This window comes from Polyodon spathula, chromosome 19 (assembly GCF_017654505.1).
Source record: "Polyodon spathula isolate WHYD16114869_AA chromosome 19, ASM1765450v1, whole genome shotgun sequence".
In the NCBI taxonomy this organism is placed as follows: Eukaryota; Metazoa; Chordata; class Actinopteri; order Acipenseriformes; family Polyodontidae; genus Polyodon; species Polyodon spathula.
This window is the reverse complement of record NC_054552.1, coordinates 27,458,869-27,479,448: the sequence shown is the minus strand read 5'-3', so window position 1 is coordinate 27,479,448 and position 20,580 is coordinate 27,458,869. Positions and strand designations below refer to the sequence as shown.

The 20,580-nt window shown below is 38.6% G+C and overlaps 1 protein-coding gene across 12 annotated transcripts in view; it reads left to right on the top strand.

Annotated features, from left to right (window-relative positions):
- LOC121294510 (unconventional myosin-Va-like) overlaps nucleotides 1-19,492 on the top strand; it is a 61,805-nt gene extending 42,313 nt beyond the window's left edge. For 2 of the 12 annotated variants that reach the window (XM_041218284.1, XM_041218283.1), the window contains 22 exons: nucleotides 539-787; nucleotides 1,008-1,101; nucleotides 1,321-1,469; nucleotides 2,242-2,355; nucleotides 2,750-2,887; nucleotides 3,267-3,323; nucleotides 4,387-4,614; nucleotides 5,250-5,258; nucleotides 5,835-5,935; nucleotides 7,366-7,422; nucleotides 8,801-8,881; nucleotides 10,319-10,517; nucleotides 12,130-12,204; nucleotides 12,967-13,060; nucleotides 13,226-13,375; nucleotides 13,626-13,780; nucleotides 14,190-14,279; nucleotides 14,368-14,518; nucleotides 15,021-15,303; nucleotides 15,500-15,674; nucleotides 16,043-16,123; nucleotides 16,454-19,492. In XM_041218284.1, coding sequence (XP_041074218.1) covers nucleotides 539-787; nucleotides 1,008-1,101; nucleotides 1,321-1,469; nucleotides 2,242-2,355; nucleotides 2,750-2,887; nucleotides 3,267-3,323; nucleotides 4,387-4,614; nucleotides 5,250-5,258; nucleotides 5,835-5,935; nucleotides 7,366-7,422; nucleotides 8,801-8,881; nucleotides 10,319-10,517; nucleotides 12,130-12,204; nucleotides 12,967-13,060; nucleotides 13,226-13,375; nucleotides 13,626-13,780; nucleotides 14,190-14,279; nucleotides 14,368-14,518; nucleotides 15,021-15,303; nucleotides 15,500-15,674; nucleotides 16,043-16,123; nucleotides 16,454-16,606 — 2,883 coding nt within the window. In that variant the 3' untranslated portion in view covers nucleotides 16,607-19,492. The remainder of the gene's footprint in view (nucleotides 1-538; nucleotides 788-1,007; nucleotides 1,102-1,320; nucleotides 1,470-2,241; nucleotides 2,356-2,749; nucleotides 2,888-3,266; nucleotides 3,324-4,386; nucleotides 4,615-5,249; nucleotides 5,259-5,834; nucleotides 5,936-7,365; nucleotides 7,423-8,800; nucleotides 8,882-10,318; nucleotides 10,518-12,129; nucleotides 12,205-12,966; nucleotides 13,061-13,225; nucleotides 13,376-13,625; nucleotides 13,781-14,189; nucleotides 14,280-14,367; nucleotides 14,519-15,020; nucleotides 15,304-15,499; nucleotides 15,675-16,042; nucleotides 16,124-16,453) is intronic. The other 10 variants (XM_041218291.1, XM_041218285.1, XM_041218293.1 and 7 more) reach the window with 6 other exon arrangements.
- The last annotated feature ends 1,088 nt before the right edge of the window (nucleotides 19,493-20,580 follow it).

Here is a 20,580-nt window from a genome sequence, read left to right as displayed (position 1 = left end):
TTTTTTTATACTAGGCTACTATCAGAAACACCATATTAAAACACCAACGATAAATGTATTACCCAAATATTCTGTACACCGTGTACAAAACTTGCAATCCATATAGAACATGCCTAAATTCTCCCAATATTTGTAAAAAGGAAAGTGTAATATTCTGATACACATTTTATGTTAGAACAAGTATTTCATCATTGTCATTATGAGAATGTGTGAAATAAAAAAACTCTTATATGAAATGTTGGCATTTTCATGAGGGAATCTCAAATAAAAATGAGCTTGGTTCATGAACAACACTAATAATTAATGGATTTTCACAGGGAGAGGTTGAATTATTTAGGAACTGTTGAATCAGATACAAGATGAAACAGAATTTTAAATTCTGTTAATATCCAAACTTTTTATAACTCAACCCAGCAATGTCCATTTATAGTCTTCATGACCTGTTCAGCTACTCTGCAGACATGTTGTCTCAGCGGCATGCTCCCCTGTGTAGGCGTTATTACACAGCTGGTAAAGAGAATGTGGCCCTTGTTTCTAGCATAAAGAAAAGAAAGCCATGACTGAGCGTCTGAATAGTCTGGCGAACTCGTACGCTGTAGAGAGCGAGAAGCTTCGCAACGAAGTAGAGCGGCTGCGACTGACCGAGGAGGAGGCCAGGAACAACTCGAACCGCATTACCACCCTGCTGGAGGAGCTGGCCAGGCTGAAGAAGGAGCTGTGCGACACGCAGAGGGACAAGAGGACCATCGAGGAGTGGGCCGACAAGTACAAACTGGAAACGGAGCAGGTAGGGGCTTCGTGTTAGAACCTGGAGCTCCAGGGCTTGGCCAAGGCTGTTTGGTTTGTAGGACATTCCTGGAGACAACTTGCTACCTCAAAAGTTTACCTTGTAGCAACATTTTTAAATCTATATATTTTTTTCTATCTCTTGAATGTTTGGAATTTTGCAAAACCCTTTTCTGAAACCTAATTGTTTAACTTGGCAACCTGTTCTTTTCTCTTACTAGCTGGTGGCTGAGCTCAAGGAGCAGAATATGCTTCTGAAGACAGAGAAAGATGACCTGAACCGCCTCATTCAAGAGCAGAACCAGGAGATGACGGGTACAAATGCGATATAAAGAAGCTTGAACATTTTAACATTTATTATACGTGGAATAATAACCATGGTCGGACTATTATACAATTTAATGGGCTGTACACTAAATCTGTTTTTAAAACTGCTAAATTTTAAAAAATCGACTAGACACTGGACTGTGAGCAAGACCTGGAGCTGTGGTTCAGTTCCTTTCTGATTCTGGCTGTCCTCCCTATCCCTCACAGAGAAAATGGAGAAGGCGCTGGTAGAGGAAACCAAGCAGCTGGAGTGTGAGCTGAATGAAGAGCGCTCCCGATATCAGAACCTCCTGACCGAGCACCGGCGCCTGGAGGATCGCCATGACGACCTCAAGGAGGAGATGAAGCTCATGGTGGTGAGCGAACCAAATAACTTCCCTGCTGAATCAGGGATGTATTAAGATTTCCATAGTTGTCCCAAAGGTGTGAATTCATAGCCACGCTGTAATAAAAAAATAAAAATAAAATAAAAAACTTTCAGAAAGGTTGTACAAGGCTGTGGCAGTTCATAAGTAATGCATGTCAAGACTGAGTTCTGAGAAGCTAGTTAGAATTGTGTAAAAATGAAAAATGTATTCAGGGTAGGAGCAAGGAGAATTGAGGCTTTAAAAGATATATACAGATCTTAACAGTATAACATCCCTTGGCTCTAGAATCATTGCATTCATCTACATTTATGGCACTCTGTGCCCTGGTTCAGGAAATGTGTTGAATTGCATTTCATTGTCTCTTGTCAGTTTAAATAGCACACGCATTGCATTAAGTACTGCAGCACTGATGAATTAATTGCTTCTCTTTGTGTTGCTGTCATGCCAGGACCCCCTTGTAAAAAAATAGCTTGGTCTCAATTGTTTCTTTCCTGGTAATAAAAATCATTCTGCTTCTCAAAATCCCAGCTGTAGAAAAAGTGTAGTGCCCTCCCCAGAATTCTAGCTAAAAATACTTTAACGGTTCTCGTCAGTATGATTTGGATTTGTAAGGTGGTAGTGTCATTTTTGTTGTTGCTCTGTAGCTGTTTCCTAACTCCTATTTAGTGTTTGTTCAAGGATACAGTGACTTTGAGTGCTTTGTGAACTGCTAGGGGGCTAATTTTGTATGTAGTATCAAATGTGTTTGGCTGTTTCACAGAACATTCCTAAGCCAGGCCACAGGAGGACAGACTCCACCCACAGCAGCAATGAGTCTGAGTACACGTACAACTCCGAATTCGCTGAGTCCGAGGAGAGCGCACGGGGAGCTGAGGTAAGAAGTAATATCTTGTTTTCCGTACCATAGGGAATTGATTGGAATCGATTTCCATCATCGGCAAGACAAAATCTAAACATGTCGACTACTACAGCTTCAACCACCACAATCTCATTATTACAATGAAATACTCTATTTGTCCCCTATCATTACTATCTTTGCCGCTTACTATATACAAATATTGTATTGTAGTAGTCCTATATAGTGGTAACAATCTTTTAATATACTACAGTATCGTATTTCACATAGTATACTATAGTTATGAAGTGTTTTGAACACTGCTAAGGATACACTTATGTATTTATATGGGTTACCATCCTCCGTTTTGTGACATCTCATTTCCCCTCCTGTGGCCTGCTTCTAACCTCGCTTTCTTGGGGTGATTTTGCAGGATGTTACCAAGGCTCCTCTGGACATGTCCCTGTTCCTGAAGCTGCAGAAGAGGGTGACGGAGCTGGAGCAGGAGAAGCAGTCCTTGCAGAACGAGTTGGACAAGAAAGAGGAGCAGGCTTACAGAGCCAGGGCCAGGGTAAGGATGGATATCTGTGTGCAACGATCCCAGAGGCTGCAGAAAATACCAGCTGTGCACTCCTATGAGAGCCTGCACCTTTGGGGGTTTAATGCCTGCATGCTAGTGTTCACCCAAGGCATGTCATATAAATACAAGCATTGCTGCATTAACAAGAAGAAGAACTTATGTTTTGTCTTTTTAATAGTGCAGAGCGTGACTGATAGTCAGTAGTGATATATGGCTGTGGTGTTAAATAATCTAACTTTCTTTATGTTGGAGGAAACCACTGCTGGTTTTATAAAAGTGTTTGTCCCAGAGAGGATTAATCAAGTTTTTCATGAAAGTGCATGGGTTTGTTTTCTACCTTTTTGCTCATCTGTTTTTCTTTCCATTAAAGGAGGAGGATGAGCAGAACAGGGTGAGAGGGGCAGAGCTGGAATACGAGTCTCTCAAGGTGAAGGGGGTGGGGGCTTCAGTCTCTCTGTGGGGGATAGTTAGGTAGACATGATAGTCGGAAAAAGTAGATTTCAACGTCTCTTACTATACAACCCAGTATACAGAGGATTAGCTTACTGTAGTCTGCTCTTGCTAGATATCAATGTGTTTCAGTTCTGTAGCTAATCTTAGGTAGTAAAGAAATCCTCAGCAGATTCAGTACCTAGCTTGATTATTGCTACATAATGGTTTACATACAGTACCTACCAAATGCAGTTCTATTTTAAAGGAGAACTATGGAGAATTTCCAGCAGACCGCAATAGAATTCATAACCACAGTAATACAGTAAATTAGACTAGCAAAGGATTGGAGTGAAACTTTTCCAGAGGTTTGGTGCAGAGCAAGCAGCTCACATCCTTCCCCTCGGCACCGACAGGCTGGTGCAGAGTTAACACAGAAAACAAAAAGGTTCTAGATGGATAGATAGCCTTTGCCTGCAAGGTAGTAAACCAGAGTTCACCTCTAAAGTCAGTATATTGGCAGCAACTGAAGATCAAACTGAACTAATGTAATGTGGTTATACATCTCAGAGGACCAGCATCAGGATGTTTTAATACCAGCCAGAGATTTATAGATCAAAGATTGAGGTCGGCCTATAAAAAGCGAGTTACAGTAGTCCAGTCTCGACAACACAAATGCGTCCTGACTGCAGTACATTCTTTATCCAGATAAGGATTTGAACAGGTGAGGTACAATGTCACTAGGTGTGTGCAGCTGTGGTTTCTGTCCCCTGAGAAATTGTAAATGGGAAAACTGTATGAAAATATCAGTTGCAGAGGGACAAGAATTACAGTTGCACACCCTAGTGGTCATTTCTGAAATTCCGCTTTTAAAAGTATTTTTTGAAGACGCCCCCGCGGGTGAAAAGGGATATTAGTTAGGAAGCCTTCTAAGCTGAAACAGCAATGGTGAATGAAACACAACACACATAAGAGGATAATAAAGAGTTAAGAAATGTAGATGGTGTGAATCTGGACATTAAGCGGTGGGGTTCGTTAGAACGTTTTGCTTCGTTCTGCAGCGTCAGGAACTGGACACTGAGAATAAGAAGCTGAAGAATGATTTGAACGAGCTGCGCAAAGCTCTGTCTGAGAAGTCTCCCCCGGGGGTCACAGCGCCGGGCTCCCCTGCCTACAAGGTCGTCATGGAGCAGCTTAACTCCTCCAATGAGGAGCTGGAGGTCCGCAAGGAGGAGGTGCTCATCCTCCGCTCCCAGCTGGTCAGCCAGAAGGAAGCCATTCATCAGAAGGTATGCAAAGGAAATTAAATGCTGCAGTCAGATTATGATCAGAATGAATCATAGGGCGAATCACTGTGCGTGTGATGTGTCAGTGTTCAAATACTGTTCGACTAAAGATAGGCAATTCTGGTCCACTTTGAAGTTGAATATTATTAATTAAATAATGAAATAGCTGTTGACAACTAGAGTTGCCAAGCACTGTTTAAAATGAGATAAAAGGAACCCTTAGGTGGAGACTGTGTGGCCCAGTGGTTAAAGAAAAGGACAGGAGGTCCCTGGTTCAAATCCCGGCTCAGCCATAGACTCATTGTGTGACCCAGAGCAAGTCGCTTAACCTCCTTGTGCTCTGTTTTTCGGGTGGGAGTTGCTGTAAGTGACTCTGCAGCTGATGCATAGTTCACACACCCTAGTCTCTGTAAGTCGCCTTGGATAAAGGCGTCTGCTAAATAAAAAAATATTAGCAACAAATAATAACCCATTTCTCTGCTGTTGGGAGTTTATAGGGCGCGTCACATTAGAATCAGGCCTGCGGAAATGTTTTTTGAACCTTGATGTGCTGTATGGTGACTTGCTCAGTTGACTGTACCCTTTAATTGTCACTTTTATGTTTTTATTCTTTCCTTCCATCAATTCCTTGCATCCAGGAGAACAAGGTAAATCATTTTTTTTTTTTTCTGCTGATGTTCTAACCTTTGGTTGGAATTGAGCTTTCTCCACTCTGCATGAGCTAACTAACTGTCACTGTACAGCCCAGTCTCTGTTGTTCGAGCTTGAGAAACAGGAAATTAAAAACACTTATTTAAGTGTAAATATGAAGCTAACAAGCTACACCTGTGATTGTCAAAAGGAAAATTGTTGTGTTCTTGTCTTAGGACTTCCAGACTGTTTTACATGGTTTGTTCTTGATTATGTTACACAGTGCCGTCAGATTCCAGTATTGCCTCATGATCATTTAACTGATGTGCACTTAAATGACATGATTCACGATCCTTTCAACCTCTCTTCCTGCTGTACCCCCGCCGCACTATGATTGGTTGTTTTATCTGCCACTTATGTTTACAACAGTTCTGCTAAATTGTTATTGCTTTGGTGCAGCCGTTTCTCTTGGGATAGTAAAGATTGCAACCTTTGTACACTTCCTTCTGTACTCCTCAATCTTCATTACACCAGAATTAAACTGGCATGTGGTTAGAAAAAGACAGCATGCTCATTCCTGTCTCCTCTTATAGCAAACCATGACTGAAGCCATGCCCTGCATGGAGGACGTGCACAAGATGAGGGATGCTGGAGAAATAACTCAAGCATATCTAGCCGTGAAAGAAAGCAACAGGTACACTTTCAGCTTGTTTTATTGTTAGTGCAAGGCCTTCGATGAAACGCTCATGTCTATTTTTTTTTTGATGTTGCATGTGAGCGACTATCTTCATCATGGTGCTTATTTGAGTTGAGTGACTGTTTGTGTTTATTTCAGAATTCATTCATTTATCAAAGGCGTAGTGCCATTGTGTGTACATACCATCGAATGGCACTAAAGTGACTATAGTGCATGGGTTTAATATTAAAAAAAAGAGCTTCATTTAAGATTATATTTCTGGGACGGTAAGCTATTTTATGTAGAAGAGCAGCGAATGACGGCGAATCTGAGCATGAAAATAGTGGGTGTACAAACAGTAATAGAATAGTACAAGTTATAAATAAGTTTACTTAACCCCCTAAATATTTAATGACCTCTTCCCTGATGCTTATAATTCTTGAAATTGGTAAGGGGGCAAATTTCAAGAATGACAGTCGTGTTGTTTGCAGCTCAAAAACAGAGCTCACAATCTGATGGTCACATGCAAACTTTTTAACTCTCCTCACTTCTTTCAGATTCTTTTGAAATTGTATCTGCACAAGTCATATCTGGAATTAATAGGTGTTTATTTGAGAACTCTAGCAATACCGTTAGACCTTTCAGGTTTAATGAGCAAAGTAGTTCTCCAATCTTATTTGTTCCATGAAACGTGTTTGTCCACATTCCAAAGAATCATGTTTGTCACATGACCACAGATTGTCAATAATTCTGTAAACAAGCTACATTTTTGTATAAAAACAGCTTTAACTAAACAATCTGTCTCCAGCAGAGAATGTAAAATCTAATTTGATTCTCCCGTCATGGGGGAAAAAAAGTCATGAATCACCTTTTGTAATGCGACTACAGCATTTTTAGCATGCAATGTAATTTAAATTCTCCTAATTTTAAAAGGATTTTCATTTACAATTTGACAAATCAGTAGCCTTCTCAGCTACCTTTGTGCTAAACTCATTTGAATGAGGATTATGATCTTCCTGGTATCTTTTGTGGTTTGCTGATGTAAAGCAACTCATTAATATTACATACAAGAGGCAGGGCTTTCAAACATAGCCACACCCCTTACCCCAGCTCTACAGGATTAGAAAGAATGCCATGCTTGAGTCATGAGTAAGGAAATATTTGCACCAAAATGAAACTGCAGAGGAAGGATCATCAACTTGAAAGTCTTAATCCATTCATGTTTTTAGAGGCCTTACAATATTTTAATTCCCAAATTTCCTAATAGTATGAGGTTAGCATGTCTTTATAATGTTTCTTTACAGGTGCTTTGTGATACCATAAGATACAGTAATCAATATGCTTACACCTGGGACATCACAAACTTCTGGGAAGTGGGGCGTTCCAGTGTAGTAGTGTGTGGGGGTTCCATTAAACATATTATGTATCTTATTCTCTGTTTCGTCCAGATCGCCAAAGTTCACCTCTAAGCCTGTTGCAGTCAGTGATCTCATGAGTAGAATAAGGTAACATATTGAGTGAAACCAGTGCCAGTGCATCGTGCATGAACATGACGTTCTCAAAGGAGGGAAAAGAAGAAAGTGCATTGCCGCCTTTTGTTTTCGCCGCAGGCTTGTTTTGAGGGCTAGGCCGTTCATTTATACATGCATGATGTGAGTGAAGTGTAAATGAGGCTGCACTGCAGGAATGGCTGCTCGGATGTTTTAAACCTTACCAGTGTACAAGACTCTAACCCAGGGGTGTCAAACTCAGTTCCTGGAGGGCCACAGTATCTTCTGGCTTTAGTTCTACCCGAGCTCTCAATTACTTAATTAGTCTGATTATTTGATAATTGGACAAATTTAGCACTTCTCTCTGGGCCTCCAAAAAATGTTTCAGTGTAGTGTATCTTGATTCAAGTGCATTTTGTAAACCATCAACTACAAAAGACCTTGAAAAATATTAGGCAAGTCCAATTTGAACAAATAATTAGATCAATTATGTTAATTGAGAGCTTAAGTTGGAATGAAAACCAGAAGACCCTGCAGCCCTCGAGGACTGGAGTCTGACACCCCTGAAGACACAGCTGCTATAACCTGCTATTAATTGATCCAGTGCTCAGAAAACCAGTTAAGAATAGGGACCTGTGTACATTAAACCTGTGCTTTTGTGACCCTGTTTTGCAAGGTAATTAATTCAGGGAGGGTACCGTGCTGAAAAGGCATCTACCCTGTTGCATGGTTTGACATGGTTTGGAAGGTATGAGTATCAGAACTACATCAGTGCGAGTGAAGGAGCATGATAACACAGCAAGAGGACTGTGTCGAGGAGTTGCTTTAAACAGTCCTTTACATAGCAAGAGTGTTCATGATGACCTCATACTAGACCACCTATCAGAGCTTTCTGAATGATGGCTGCTACATAGAGACAGAACGTAAGGGACTGAATTTCTTGCTATAGTAGCATGATATGCAATACTGTATGCCATGTAGTAATATGAGGTGGAGATACTGCATAAGTTGGGGGGGGGGTGCCTTAATTATAAAGTATTATACTGTTTGTGTTTTAGCATCAGCAATAAAAAAAAAAAAAAATTCTGTCGATCACCTTACTGTTCTTTTTACTTTTCCTTGTTTTTGTCGTCAGTTTTTATTCGCAGTTATAAATTCAGTTGCAAACAACACGGAGCAGTAAGCATATTAAATGGATACAATAAAGCGTCTTTGAAGAAAGCAGCTTGCTGTACTTAGTGGACAGTCGTGATACAAGTCAGGTTTACAGAGAAGCTTCCCTTTCTGCAGTCATGTCATCCCTGTCCTTCTCATCTCCCTACCACCTCACCTCCTTCATGTGTCCCTGGTTTTTTATTTTGCTTTGTTTTTTGTTTTTTCATTTGCTTGGAAGATCACCCCCTCAAGACTACCATGTGCTGAATGAGGACGGAGAGCTTTGGCTGGTTTATGAAGGGTTAAAGGAAACCAACAGGTTAACCTAATTTCTAAAGCATGGGGCTTTTCCCCCTGTCTGCTGCGTGTCTCTTACTAACCTCGCACTGTTCCAGCGCAACCTTGCGTTGCACCAGAGAGGCTTCAGCTGAACTCGGGAAGAGGGTACAGAACCTAGCTCGGCTGCAGCGTAGAACATACTTCTGTACTGGATGTTTGTTTTTCTTAATGGAAAAAAAAATAAAAAGCATGGCAATAGTCTTTGTTTATAGTATTTCCACATTAGAAACTCTTATCACAATTTCAATCCACAATTTCAAGCATTGCGCAACATTATCTTCAGTAACACATTTGTCGATCTCAACTTCTGTTAAGTATAACTGAAGTTTCTACATTATCACCTCCCATTTGTTGGAAGACTAGAGAGTTGCTTTACTGGTTCGTTGGATTATTTTGACTGTCATGTAACCGTATATTTCCAATTCAGAAATATCCAGAGGGTTTAAGCTTTTGTACTGAATAATATACACTAACAAAAAAAAAAAAATCCCCATTTGTACCAGAGCCTATTTTATATGCATGTAGAGTCAATCAGTCAAAGTCAATCAGCTCAGGTTTATTGAAACGTATTCAGGTTAAAGTTTTAACAGGATAAAAAAAAGAAAGTAATATATTTAAAATAATAAAAACAGGTAAATACAGATCCGTGGATGAGTGCAATATAATTGTTTTGTGTGGTGAAAGCAGAGCAAATGCCTTCATTGGTAAGGTAAATTTTCCAATTTACCTTCACTTGCTTTACAAGTTTACAGTGGTGTTTCAGCCTTATTCCTCTAAACCCTCAATTGTGTTTACTCCTAAAAAGCTGATGTAGCTCACAATCATCATTTCTATTATTACTTCTCATTTGATGCTAAAGAAAAGGAATTCCTATAGGCAAAGCATAGGATTGTCACATGCAAGCTATATGGTATCATGTTAATAATACGTATATTGTTGTTTTATTACAAAGGGAGGGTGCTCAAAAGGACTTTTAACAGCATCTGCACTCTGATAGACAGTAGTGTGGGTTCTCCTTGTGAATTCTGCCACGTTTACCAGTGGGGTTTTAATAACCCTCCCTCCTTTGAACCTACTACATCATGAAAAACGCAGAGAATGGCCTTTTTCTGTGGCTATTTTAAACAGTCATCAAGAATCGTAATTACTGGGTAATTTTAGGCTGTCACTCATCTTGAGAGATGGCCTGTCATGCCTAAGCGTCAAGTCACAGATAAAGGTGGAGGGGGGCGTAATAACTAATTTAGACAAACACAAAGGAGGGTTCAGAGTAGTGCTTTCTTTTGTTGCTAGCTTTAAAACGCGCCGCTGGCTTTGCTGCGCAGCTGTTGGTGGATGAGTGCCCCCAGGAGGCTTGCAATGAACGCTGCTTTCAATGTGTGTGTCTGTCTCTTTCTCTGCCCCTGCTGCTGTGCAGGCTGCTGGAGTCCCAGCTCCAGACTCTGAGGAAGAGCCACGAGAACGAGACGGAGGTGCTGCGTGAGGAGCTGCAGAGCGTCAAGGAGGACAACAACCGGCAGCAGCAGCTCCTGGCTCAGAACCTCCAGCTGCCCCCCGAGGCTCGCATCGAGGCCAGCCTGCAGCACGAGATCACCAGGCTTACCAACGAGAACCTGGTAGGTAGAGCAGCCCTTCCACGGGCACTGGCACCAGCATGAGGGAGACTGCAACACTGCAGTAACAATATACCATTGCAATAGTACAAATATACACAGCTATGGCCACAAGTTTTGCATCATCCTACAGGATTAACAAATATTGCTTCATAAAGTCAAATGAAATTGGCTGAATAATGTTACATTAACATATTGGGTTAAATACTGCTTTGTAGTGGCATTTCAAAATCTAACATGAAATACTGTTGTGCTGCTTATGGCTGACTTTTGCAGTATTATTTTGTAGTTTATTTGATTACATGATGTTAAGTAAAATATCTAAATTATGTTCATATAATTGTATATTTCTATCTCAATCCCAAAAATCTAAATGATGCAAAACTGTTGGCCATAGCTGTATGCATGTATATTCATAGTCTTTTCATTTATAAATAAAATGCAAAAAGAAAACAGATGTTATTTTTTGATTTTCATTTAATTAATAAAAATCAATTCTATCAACTCATTTCTTCTTTATTTTTCATACAGTACAGATTTTGTTTCATACAAGTGTAAAGTTCCTTAAATAAGCAACCATCCGTCTTGCAGTTTTAAACTTAAAATGCAAATACCGTAAACTGGAGTTTTTCTTTTTTACACGCACATACCATTAACATATATCACAAGCTTAATAAACAAAGCACCTTAACTTTTAAACTAATTGTCAAGAAGGCTTTGCAATTTTTTTGCATAAATATTAACAAACATATTTTAAGTCTACACTCAAACTTAAAAATATATATTTTATCAGATCTATTATTTGAGTGTTACAGTCAAACTACTAAACCTTATTTTAGCACAAGATTATTCAATTAATCTACTGTATCTAAATACAGAAATCATATAAAGCATTAAAATAAGGCCTTACCTGGCATTGCAGAGAAACACAGGCCCTGTTGTGTTTGCTTTGTATAATCGTACACTTTGCTGCACAAAGAACCCTTTTAATCAATGTCAGTAGTTAGAATAGTTTTAGATTTGATGCTGTTTAGATCAAATGAATAGACATGTGTTGTCTTTTTGCTACAAAATGTGTTTGTTGATTTAGAGCATAGGGTCTCCAACCCTGGTCATGGAGAGCCCCAATCCAGAAGGTTTTGTAGGTGTCTTTACATCATCAATGGCTAAAGATCTAGAACACCTGTTAATCTTGACTAATTAAGCAAATAATTCAATTAAGTAACTGAGAGATCGGTTGAAACAAAAACCAGCAGCCTCAGTACCTCTCCAGGACCAGGGTTGGAGACCCCTGATTTAGAGAGTGGTTTTGTTGCCTGCTTATAAACCTTTTAAATTATTTTATGATTTAAAAGTTTACTAATAAAATAATTCATTATAAATTAACCAAGGCAATAATCTATCGGGGCAGACTATGGGGAAGACCAATTACAAAAAAACAACACATACACACACACACAAAAAAAAAAAAAACAATATACAATTTAGAAGTTATCCTGGATGGTGGTGATAAAGAATAAACAATCAACAACCTGGCAACAAGACGTGCCACAATGCCTAATAAAACATACAACAGCAGACATCTCCACCCCACCCCCACCCCCCTATTTTTCAGTACTTTGAGGAATTATATGCAGATGACCCCACGAAGTATCAGTTCTACCGGATTTCGCTTTACAAACGGATCATTGTATGTAGATCTGACTGGACTACGTGTCCTCCCTGTCTTTCCCTCTTCTCTTCCTGACCTGGATGCACTAACCGGAGAGCGGCCTGCCGGCACTCCTTGGAAAAATCTCCCTGAAACTAAAGACACTGTGATTCTGTTTGTTTTTTCACCCCACAGCTTTAACCCGTTTCCAACAACGATGTCCTGTCTGTTCACTTCTCATGTTGTTTCAGCACCCGGCGCTTTACTAATACACCGTCACAGGGTGATGGAAGCACAGTTGGCTTTCTATTGTGTCTTAAATGGATTTTCTTTTGGACTTTTACAGTATGTAGTTGGCGTTTTAGTTTGAAAAACAAGCAAGTCTTCCTTGTTGCAACTTGTCAAACCAAGTATTGAACCTCTATGCTGTTTAGTCAGTCTTTTTAAATGTTTTTTTGTTTTGTTTTGTTTTAACAGGGACTGGCTCTTTAGTTTTATAACATAACCCAGCATATTTATTTTAGAAAACCTTATTTATATTATAATAGCCATTTTTGGCACACTTTGTTTCCATCATCCATTTTTATAGTGCAGAAAGCTGTTCTGAATCAAGCTTTTATACTTTTAACAAGACGGCAACCCCCGACCCCCACCCCTTCTAAAATGGCATCTTTATGCTACGATAGATTTACTAATGCCCCTCCTGTTGTGTTGTCGCCAATCCCATCTGAAAATCCCCGGTAAATCTGCCCTGGCTACAGTTTCTTAAATGAGAATAATATATTTTCTTCTTACTTATAGGATCTCATGGAACAGTTGGAAAAACAGGACAAGACTGTTCGCAAACTAAAGAAGCAGCTGAAAGTATTTGCAAAGAAGATTGGGGAGCTAGAAAGTACGTACATACTTGAGTTGGGTCCTGAACTAAAAGCTGGAAAAATGTGCCTTTTTAAAGATGTTTTGTACTATATACAGTATTTAAAGGGCACCCTGTGTTCTACAGTGACTAGTCTTGGTGTTTTGCTTCTCAATGTTATGTTGTCATCTGTTTTCTCCACAGTAAGCGGTCAGATGGAGAATGTGTCTCCAGGCCAGATCATCGACGAGCCCATCCACCCCGTCAACATTCCCAGAAAGGAGAAGGATTTCCAGGGAATGCTAGAGTACAAGAAGGAGGATGAATCCAAACTGGTGAAAAACCTCATCCTAGGCAAGTGAAGAAAGGCACTCGATAAGCAAACAGTACATTGGCATTTTAATACAGATGACCAGACCAGTCAAAGCTCTGGTCGTTACTGACGTAGTCACGAATTCTTCTGGCCTTTGGTTTCTCTCACAGCTAAATTGTCACAACTTAGCTATTTTAGTCGGAAAGTGGCAGACATTAGAAAGCAGAGCAAATCATGTTTGACATTAAACTTGTTGTTAGTATATACCTTTTCTTATTTATGTATTTTCAGAGCTAAAACCTCGGGGTGTGGCTGTAAACCTGATTCCTGGCTTACCGGCCTACATCCTCTTCATGTGTCTCAGGCATGCAGATTATATAAATGATGACCAGAAAGTGCGCACTTTGTTAACCTCGACTATTAATGGCATCAAGAAGATCTTAAAGGTATGTGTTTTTTTTTTTTTAATATTACCAAGTCAAGTCTAGGTACTATAATTCCAATGCACTAATGGTGAAAGATTTTGTGTAAACTGGAAAGTGTAAATGTCAGAATATTTTGGTAAAAGCAATTTAAATTGAATACGAATCAAGAACTCATACAGTACCTGTATGTTTTTATAATGGGGACCGTACATAACAATGTGGCATTGAAGCGGCATGGTGTAGAGATCTATAGAATTGGCGCCTTCAACACTGCACACCTGTAAAGAGGGTTAAGTCTTGGATGTGCCCCTTGATATTGTATATTGAACTTTATCCTTGTAAGAAACTGAAACTATGTGTTTTCTTTGTGATTTACTTTGTGCTGAAAGTGTTCAAGCTGCATATTTGTTCATTCTTGTATTTTATCTAGAAAAGAGGCGATGACTATGAAACTGTCTCGTTCTGGCTGTCTAACACCTGTCGGTTCCTGCACTGTTTGAAGCAATACAGCGGAGAAGAGGTAAACCCATTCAGTGCATTTCGTGGAAGTTGCTCCGTGGTTTAACTCTGTTCTACTGTAATTGACACCTGTTCTCTGATTACCACAGTCCTTTATGAAGCACAACACCCCCCGACAGAATGAACACTGCCTCTCTAACTTCGACCTGGCAGAGTACAGGCAGGTCCTGAGCGACTTGGCCATCCAGATTTACCAGCAACTCGTGAAGGTCATGGAGAATATCCTTCAGCCAATGATAGGTGAGACTTAATAATCACATGGGGTCACATGAAAATGTTCCTTTTTTTGTCTTGAGAAAGCAAAGTCTTTTGAATACTTTATTGTTTGATAACATTACTGTTTTGCATGCTCTCGGTAAAGGACATGAAATGCTGCAATATGATTGGTCGAAACACTCTCAGCGTATTAATGATGATGGTGATTAAGGTCTCTGTGGGTAAAACCACATTACGTTCTACTTTGCATAATTCATGCACTTTCTTCAAAGTATTTTTTGGTTCAACTGATTAATCATCAGATGCACTTTTTAATAGCTGAACTTCTCATGCATTATAGTCTGTGCTTTAAGACACTTCTTCAGTGTTTTTAAATTACTGCTTGATTAAGTTCTTTTGGACGAAATCTACTTTTGTTGTTCATGAGCCAGGCATACATTGTAATGGATTAAAAATGAGAGCTAGAATGAGATACAATGTATGTGTACCCAAACAAACCGTGTGTCATCTCTGTGTATGTTTGCAGTTTCGGGAATGTTGGAACATGAGACAATCCAGGGTGTGTCGGGAGTAAAGCCCACTGGCTTGCGTAAGAGGACCTCCAGTATTGCGGATGAAGGCACCTACACGCTGGACTCCATCCTGCGTCAGCTTAACTCCTTCCACTCCACCATGTGCCAGCACGGCACAGACCCGGAGCTCATCAAACAGGTCATCAAGCAGATGTTCTACATCATCGGGGCCGTCACCCTCAACAACCTGCTGCTACGCAAGGACATGTGCTCCTGGAGCAAAGGAATGCAGATTAGGTGGGTTCCAGTCTTTCATTTTACTAGCAGAGCATATAGTAGCTGCTGTGGGTTTCACATTGGGGTATTTTGGATTCTGTAGGCTTTCATCAGTTTGAAATAGATCGGGTAATTTCCAAGGCTAGATGATAAAGCATTTGGCTTCAAACAGTAGGAAGAACACTGTATAAAGGACTTCCATTGCTTTTCTTTTCAGATACAATGTGAGCCAGCTTGAGGAATGGCTAAGGGACAAGAATCTAATGACAAGTGGTGCTAAGGAGACACTGGAGCCTTTGATCCAGGCAGCTCAGCTGTTGCAGGTGAAGAAGAAGACCGATGAGGATGCGGAGGCAATCTGCTCAATGTGCAATGCTCTTTCAACAGCACAGGTACACCTTTTTAAACTTTTTTTTTGGGAGAAACCAGAAGTCCAGTTTAGAAATAGTTGCCATGACATTGGAAAACGTAAATACGTTTTATTTACTGTTTCAAATAAATGATTCCAGGCAGGAGAAAGGAATGTTATAACTTAGCAGGGCTAAGACTTGTAATTGTTTAGTTCTAGAAAATGTGTTTTTAAATTGTTTATGCTTCTTTAAAAATTGGTTTAAAAAATGATATTTTGTATGCTGCAGGTGTATATATTGGCAAGTGCCAATACCTATATTGTGATATTTATGTCCTTCCTGGGAAGTACTGTATATTAGTTGCATGATTTGTGTTTTCTCATTTATGTAACTGGCTTTTTTTCCAACAGATTGTAAAAGTGCTGAATCTGTACACTCCAGTAAATGAGTTTGAAGAAAGGGTTTCTGTATCGTTTATACGTACCATACAGGTAAGATCATTGTGGATTCTGTAGAGTTCATCAGTTCACCAACCTTTTCTATTGTTTATTCCCTTTTTAATTCAATTTTCATGCTTTTCTAATGCTTTGATTTTCCAATGAGTAATGCTCAATCCTGGCATCATAGCCGAGGCATGGTACAGAAATTATACTGTAAGAAAAAAGACATGCAGTTGTAACATTTAACCACCAGGTTACACATTTTAAAGAGAAAAAGGTGTATTTAAAACAGATCAAGGAATATGATGATTGAGACATTCCATTGTGGACAGGAACACAGATTAGAAAAGTAAATCATTACTTCTCTCTCTTCCTTGGCAGATACGTTTACGAGACCGGAAGGAATCTCCCCAGTTACTAATGGACACCAAAAACATCTACCCAGTTACATTTCCATTCAACCCCTCTTCCCTTGCACTGGAAACCATTCAGATCCCCAGCAGCCTCAACCTGTTATTCCTCACTCGTGTCTAAAGGAAGGGACTGCTCAACTCATGCTTTGGTTGACAGACAGTTTATGTATATGCTGCAGGAACAGTCCTAAATCCAGTCACGTAGAGTTCAGTATTTGGAGTTATTTTGGATTTAGCAGGCAAAGCTGTGGAATCATGAACTTCAAAATTGTTATTTGAGGGGAATAACAAAATAAGCCCTGTCCAATCTAATGCATGTAACAAGTTTAGTAGATATGTCACCTTAATGAGTATTTCTGAGACTGGCTGCACAAATTGTAATGTAGGGTATCTGAAAAAATACTTTTATGGTTATGCGTTTGTTTTTACAGTGGTCATTTGAACACTCATTCCAAGTGACGCATTGATATTAAGCAGGCAGTCGATAACAAATTAAACAGTTTGGGTGAATGTTACCAAACTTGAAAACAACACGGATACTAAACTGTACAGTCTATTAGTTATTTTAAATGAAAGCAGTGGAGAAAGCATTGTAAGGGGGAAGTTTTTATTATATCAGCCTGTGTTTTCATTACAATTATTTCACATGGAAGGAGTTACACATGGTTGGGAATTGGAAATGTTGAAAATATGACTTTACCTGACTGGATCGGGCATTGTAGACACTGCCTGCAACATAGATCTTGAGAAAGCCGTTATTCTGATTCAGGTCAAGACCTGACAACTAAAGCATGTGGGCTACAGAGTATAATATGCACAGATTTGAGTCGTGAACATGTAGAAAAAGTAATGTTCAAATCATAAAACATTTAAGAACCTTGTAAATTCTCTTACATGTTAAGCAGACTTAAATATAATCTATTGATTTGGTTGCGGGGCTCTAAAAAAAGGAGAGAAGGAGGAGAACAGCAACCGGTTATGCTTTAAACAATTTATCAACTGGAAGAATAAACTGTTAATACGTAGAAGACATTGTCAAATAGCTTTCTTATTTATGTCAGTAAAATATGTAGAAATACAGATGGTCCTAGTCTACTATTTAATATAGATGCTTATTTGTTAGTATTGTGGGTTTACTTAGAACGCCTAGATAGCTACTGTGTATTGTGTAACGTGCATAGCTAGAACAATGTACTTATTCAGCACTGCAGTGTAGAGTATTAAGACTTAGTTCTCTTGAATATTGTTTACAATTAAAACATTAGCTTGATTTTATGCGAGTGTCACTGTAACATTCAAAAAGTTTTTTGTCTCCATGGTAAAGGCTCAAAGAAATAATAGATTGTCCAGTGCTATTCTAATGTGCTGAGATTTGTAGTATGACTGCACACTCCTTAAAGTTAAGGGTAAATGCATAGGGTTACAATGCACAGTCTACACTGTAATACAATGCTGTTGTTAAAATCATTAAATTGGTTTGCCTTATACCAGTGATCCAATGCTGAACTTTGAAAGGACCAGGGGATACTTCTTTGGTGCCTTTACCATGTACAGTAGTAAGCCTCATTTAAGCACAAAAGCACACTGGATGTCTCATGTATAAGAAGGTTACTTTCTTTTTTAAATGGAGGTCTTTAAAAATGTATGGACAGATTTAAATTATTTGTTTCAGTATTAGTGACATGAGTTCTATTACACTGGCCCTTAACTGAAACTGCTTCTAGCATGTTTGATTTAAGGATATTGTTAGTAAGCAGGGTGTAACAGAAGACATTTCTTTAATAGAGTTTAAGCATAACCCTGACTATAGCATAGCTGATATGATGCTGCCTGCATTGTTTCAGTTACACAGTGAATGCTGCTCTGACCAACTGCCCCCAAGCTTTCTTTTTTTATATATAGTTTTTTGCTGGTATAATTTGTGTGCCAATTAAGGAAGGATTTATGTGGGAAATTAATAATAATAATAATAATAAAATATAATAATAATAATAATAATAATAATAATAATAATAAAGTGGACTTTGCTTTTGACCTTTTTTTGGAGATACAGTGACAAAAGCTGGTAAAGTAGTGATGAATGCCAGCTTACAAAGCAGCCCAGCCACTCTTGATCTTGGTCTCCAGGGTCACTGTTCACTGCAAGAATGCCTGTAATATTGGCAAGGCTTTTTTTATAGAATGTATTGGTACCATGGATTGCATTGGAAAAGATTTGATTCATGTGTGCACAGTAATTAGCATTGAAGCACTCCAGGAACATACTGTATTTATACGATACACCGTAATTGTCAGCTGCGTTTGCACTATCAATACAAGGCTTTGTACATTTTTTCTAGAGACTGGGTGTAGGGGCAACCTGGTTGCCTCACTTTTATTCAAATATTTGCTCACTGTCGGCACTTGAGCTCCAGGGAGTACAATAAGAAAAATTAGTACAAAAAAAAAAAAAAAAAAAGTGCTCAAAACATTGTCAAGCAAAATTGACTGCTAAACTTAAAAAGAAAAAAAAAAAAAAGATTCTGATCCATGCATCTTTCCTTTATATTGCTCAGTTCCCTTAGAGGTACATATCAAGGTCACTGGGACCAGCACAGGCACATTGTAAATTGTTCCTACCGTGTATTGTCACAACGGAACTCTACATATTTGTAATGAAATATTGCGTTTGGAAACTACTGTCTGAATGCATTGATGTGTTTCTGATACAATCCACAGAACTGGAAAATATTAGCTATACTGCAAAAAAAATAAGTATTTAAAGTCTTCTCTGCATAAATGCTTTGTTTTCATTAATGTTCATATTTTTATAAAGTATTGGTTTATTTACACTTCATAAATGTCTTTATAAAGCCGTACCTCATAACAGCATGTTGAGTACAGCAGTTGGCAGCTGATACACAATTTTTGGTTGCGTCTTTGAGATAGTTATGTGTTGCTTTCTGTTTTTACAGTATCATTCTCAAATGTTGTTATTAAATTGAATAAAAAGCTAAAGTACAGTCCAGCAACAGTATTTTTTTCTCTTTTTTTTTTTTTTACTTTCGGAAATGAAAGAGGAGGAGGTCTGTTAGACACAAACTTTCTTGGGTTAGAAGTTGATTTCGGGCATAATCACGACCACAGAAATGTTAATGTCAATTTGCCTTTAAAACATATCACAAGGCTATTTGTATGGGATATAGGCTGTGTATTTTTATTTCTTTCATTATGTTCTTTAAGTTGTATGTTTTTTCTGTACATCTTAATTTTTTGGTGTTTTAAACATGTCCAATGACACAAATATTTATTATATGTCATTACTTGAATCATATCAGGACTTTGCAAGAGATCAGTTCAGCTAGATAAAGAGAGCATAATTGTGCTCCACAATTACCAATAGAATTGGCGTTTACTTGGGTTTCAAATGTGCTGCTGCTTATTTGAATAGTTAATAGTAAACACATTCTAGCCCCAGAATAAGTGTGTACTTTCATCTTCGAAAGGATGTGTTTGCTAGCAGCATAAGTACAAGATTTATTTGTATCTACAGGTCTGCTAGAACAAGTTGATTCGAGAACACCTTATTAACCCTTTCATGATTGGGATCACACAGTATATGTACATGTAAAATGTGGTGGTTGTATTTATTTTTTTGTTTTTAAAACTGCATGTATTATTTTGACACCAATAAATAATACATGCTCCTGTATGTTACAACAAACGCTTAAGGTGTTCAAATAATTTATATTTTAAAGGTTTTAATGACATATGTAGCAATTAAACTATGATAAATGTGTGACTCTTAACACTACAGCATGTTCACTACAAACAAATGGTATGGCTAATGTTGATTGAGCTGCGCTTCCCAATTTTAGGAATGAAAATTAAAAAAAATTAAGCACTGTTTTTTTTTTATTACAGCGTGCATTGGTTAATTAATTTGGTTATTTGCCCTGACAATTGGTTTGTACTTTCTCATCTTTTAAAGGCCCTATTTTACATGATGAAGATTGCAAACACTCTTATTTGGAGGCTGAATGTATAAGATGATAATAATCTTTGCGTGGTTAGTAGAATGGGGATCAAACTGGAGCTGGTAGAACTTGCTTCTGA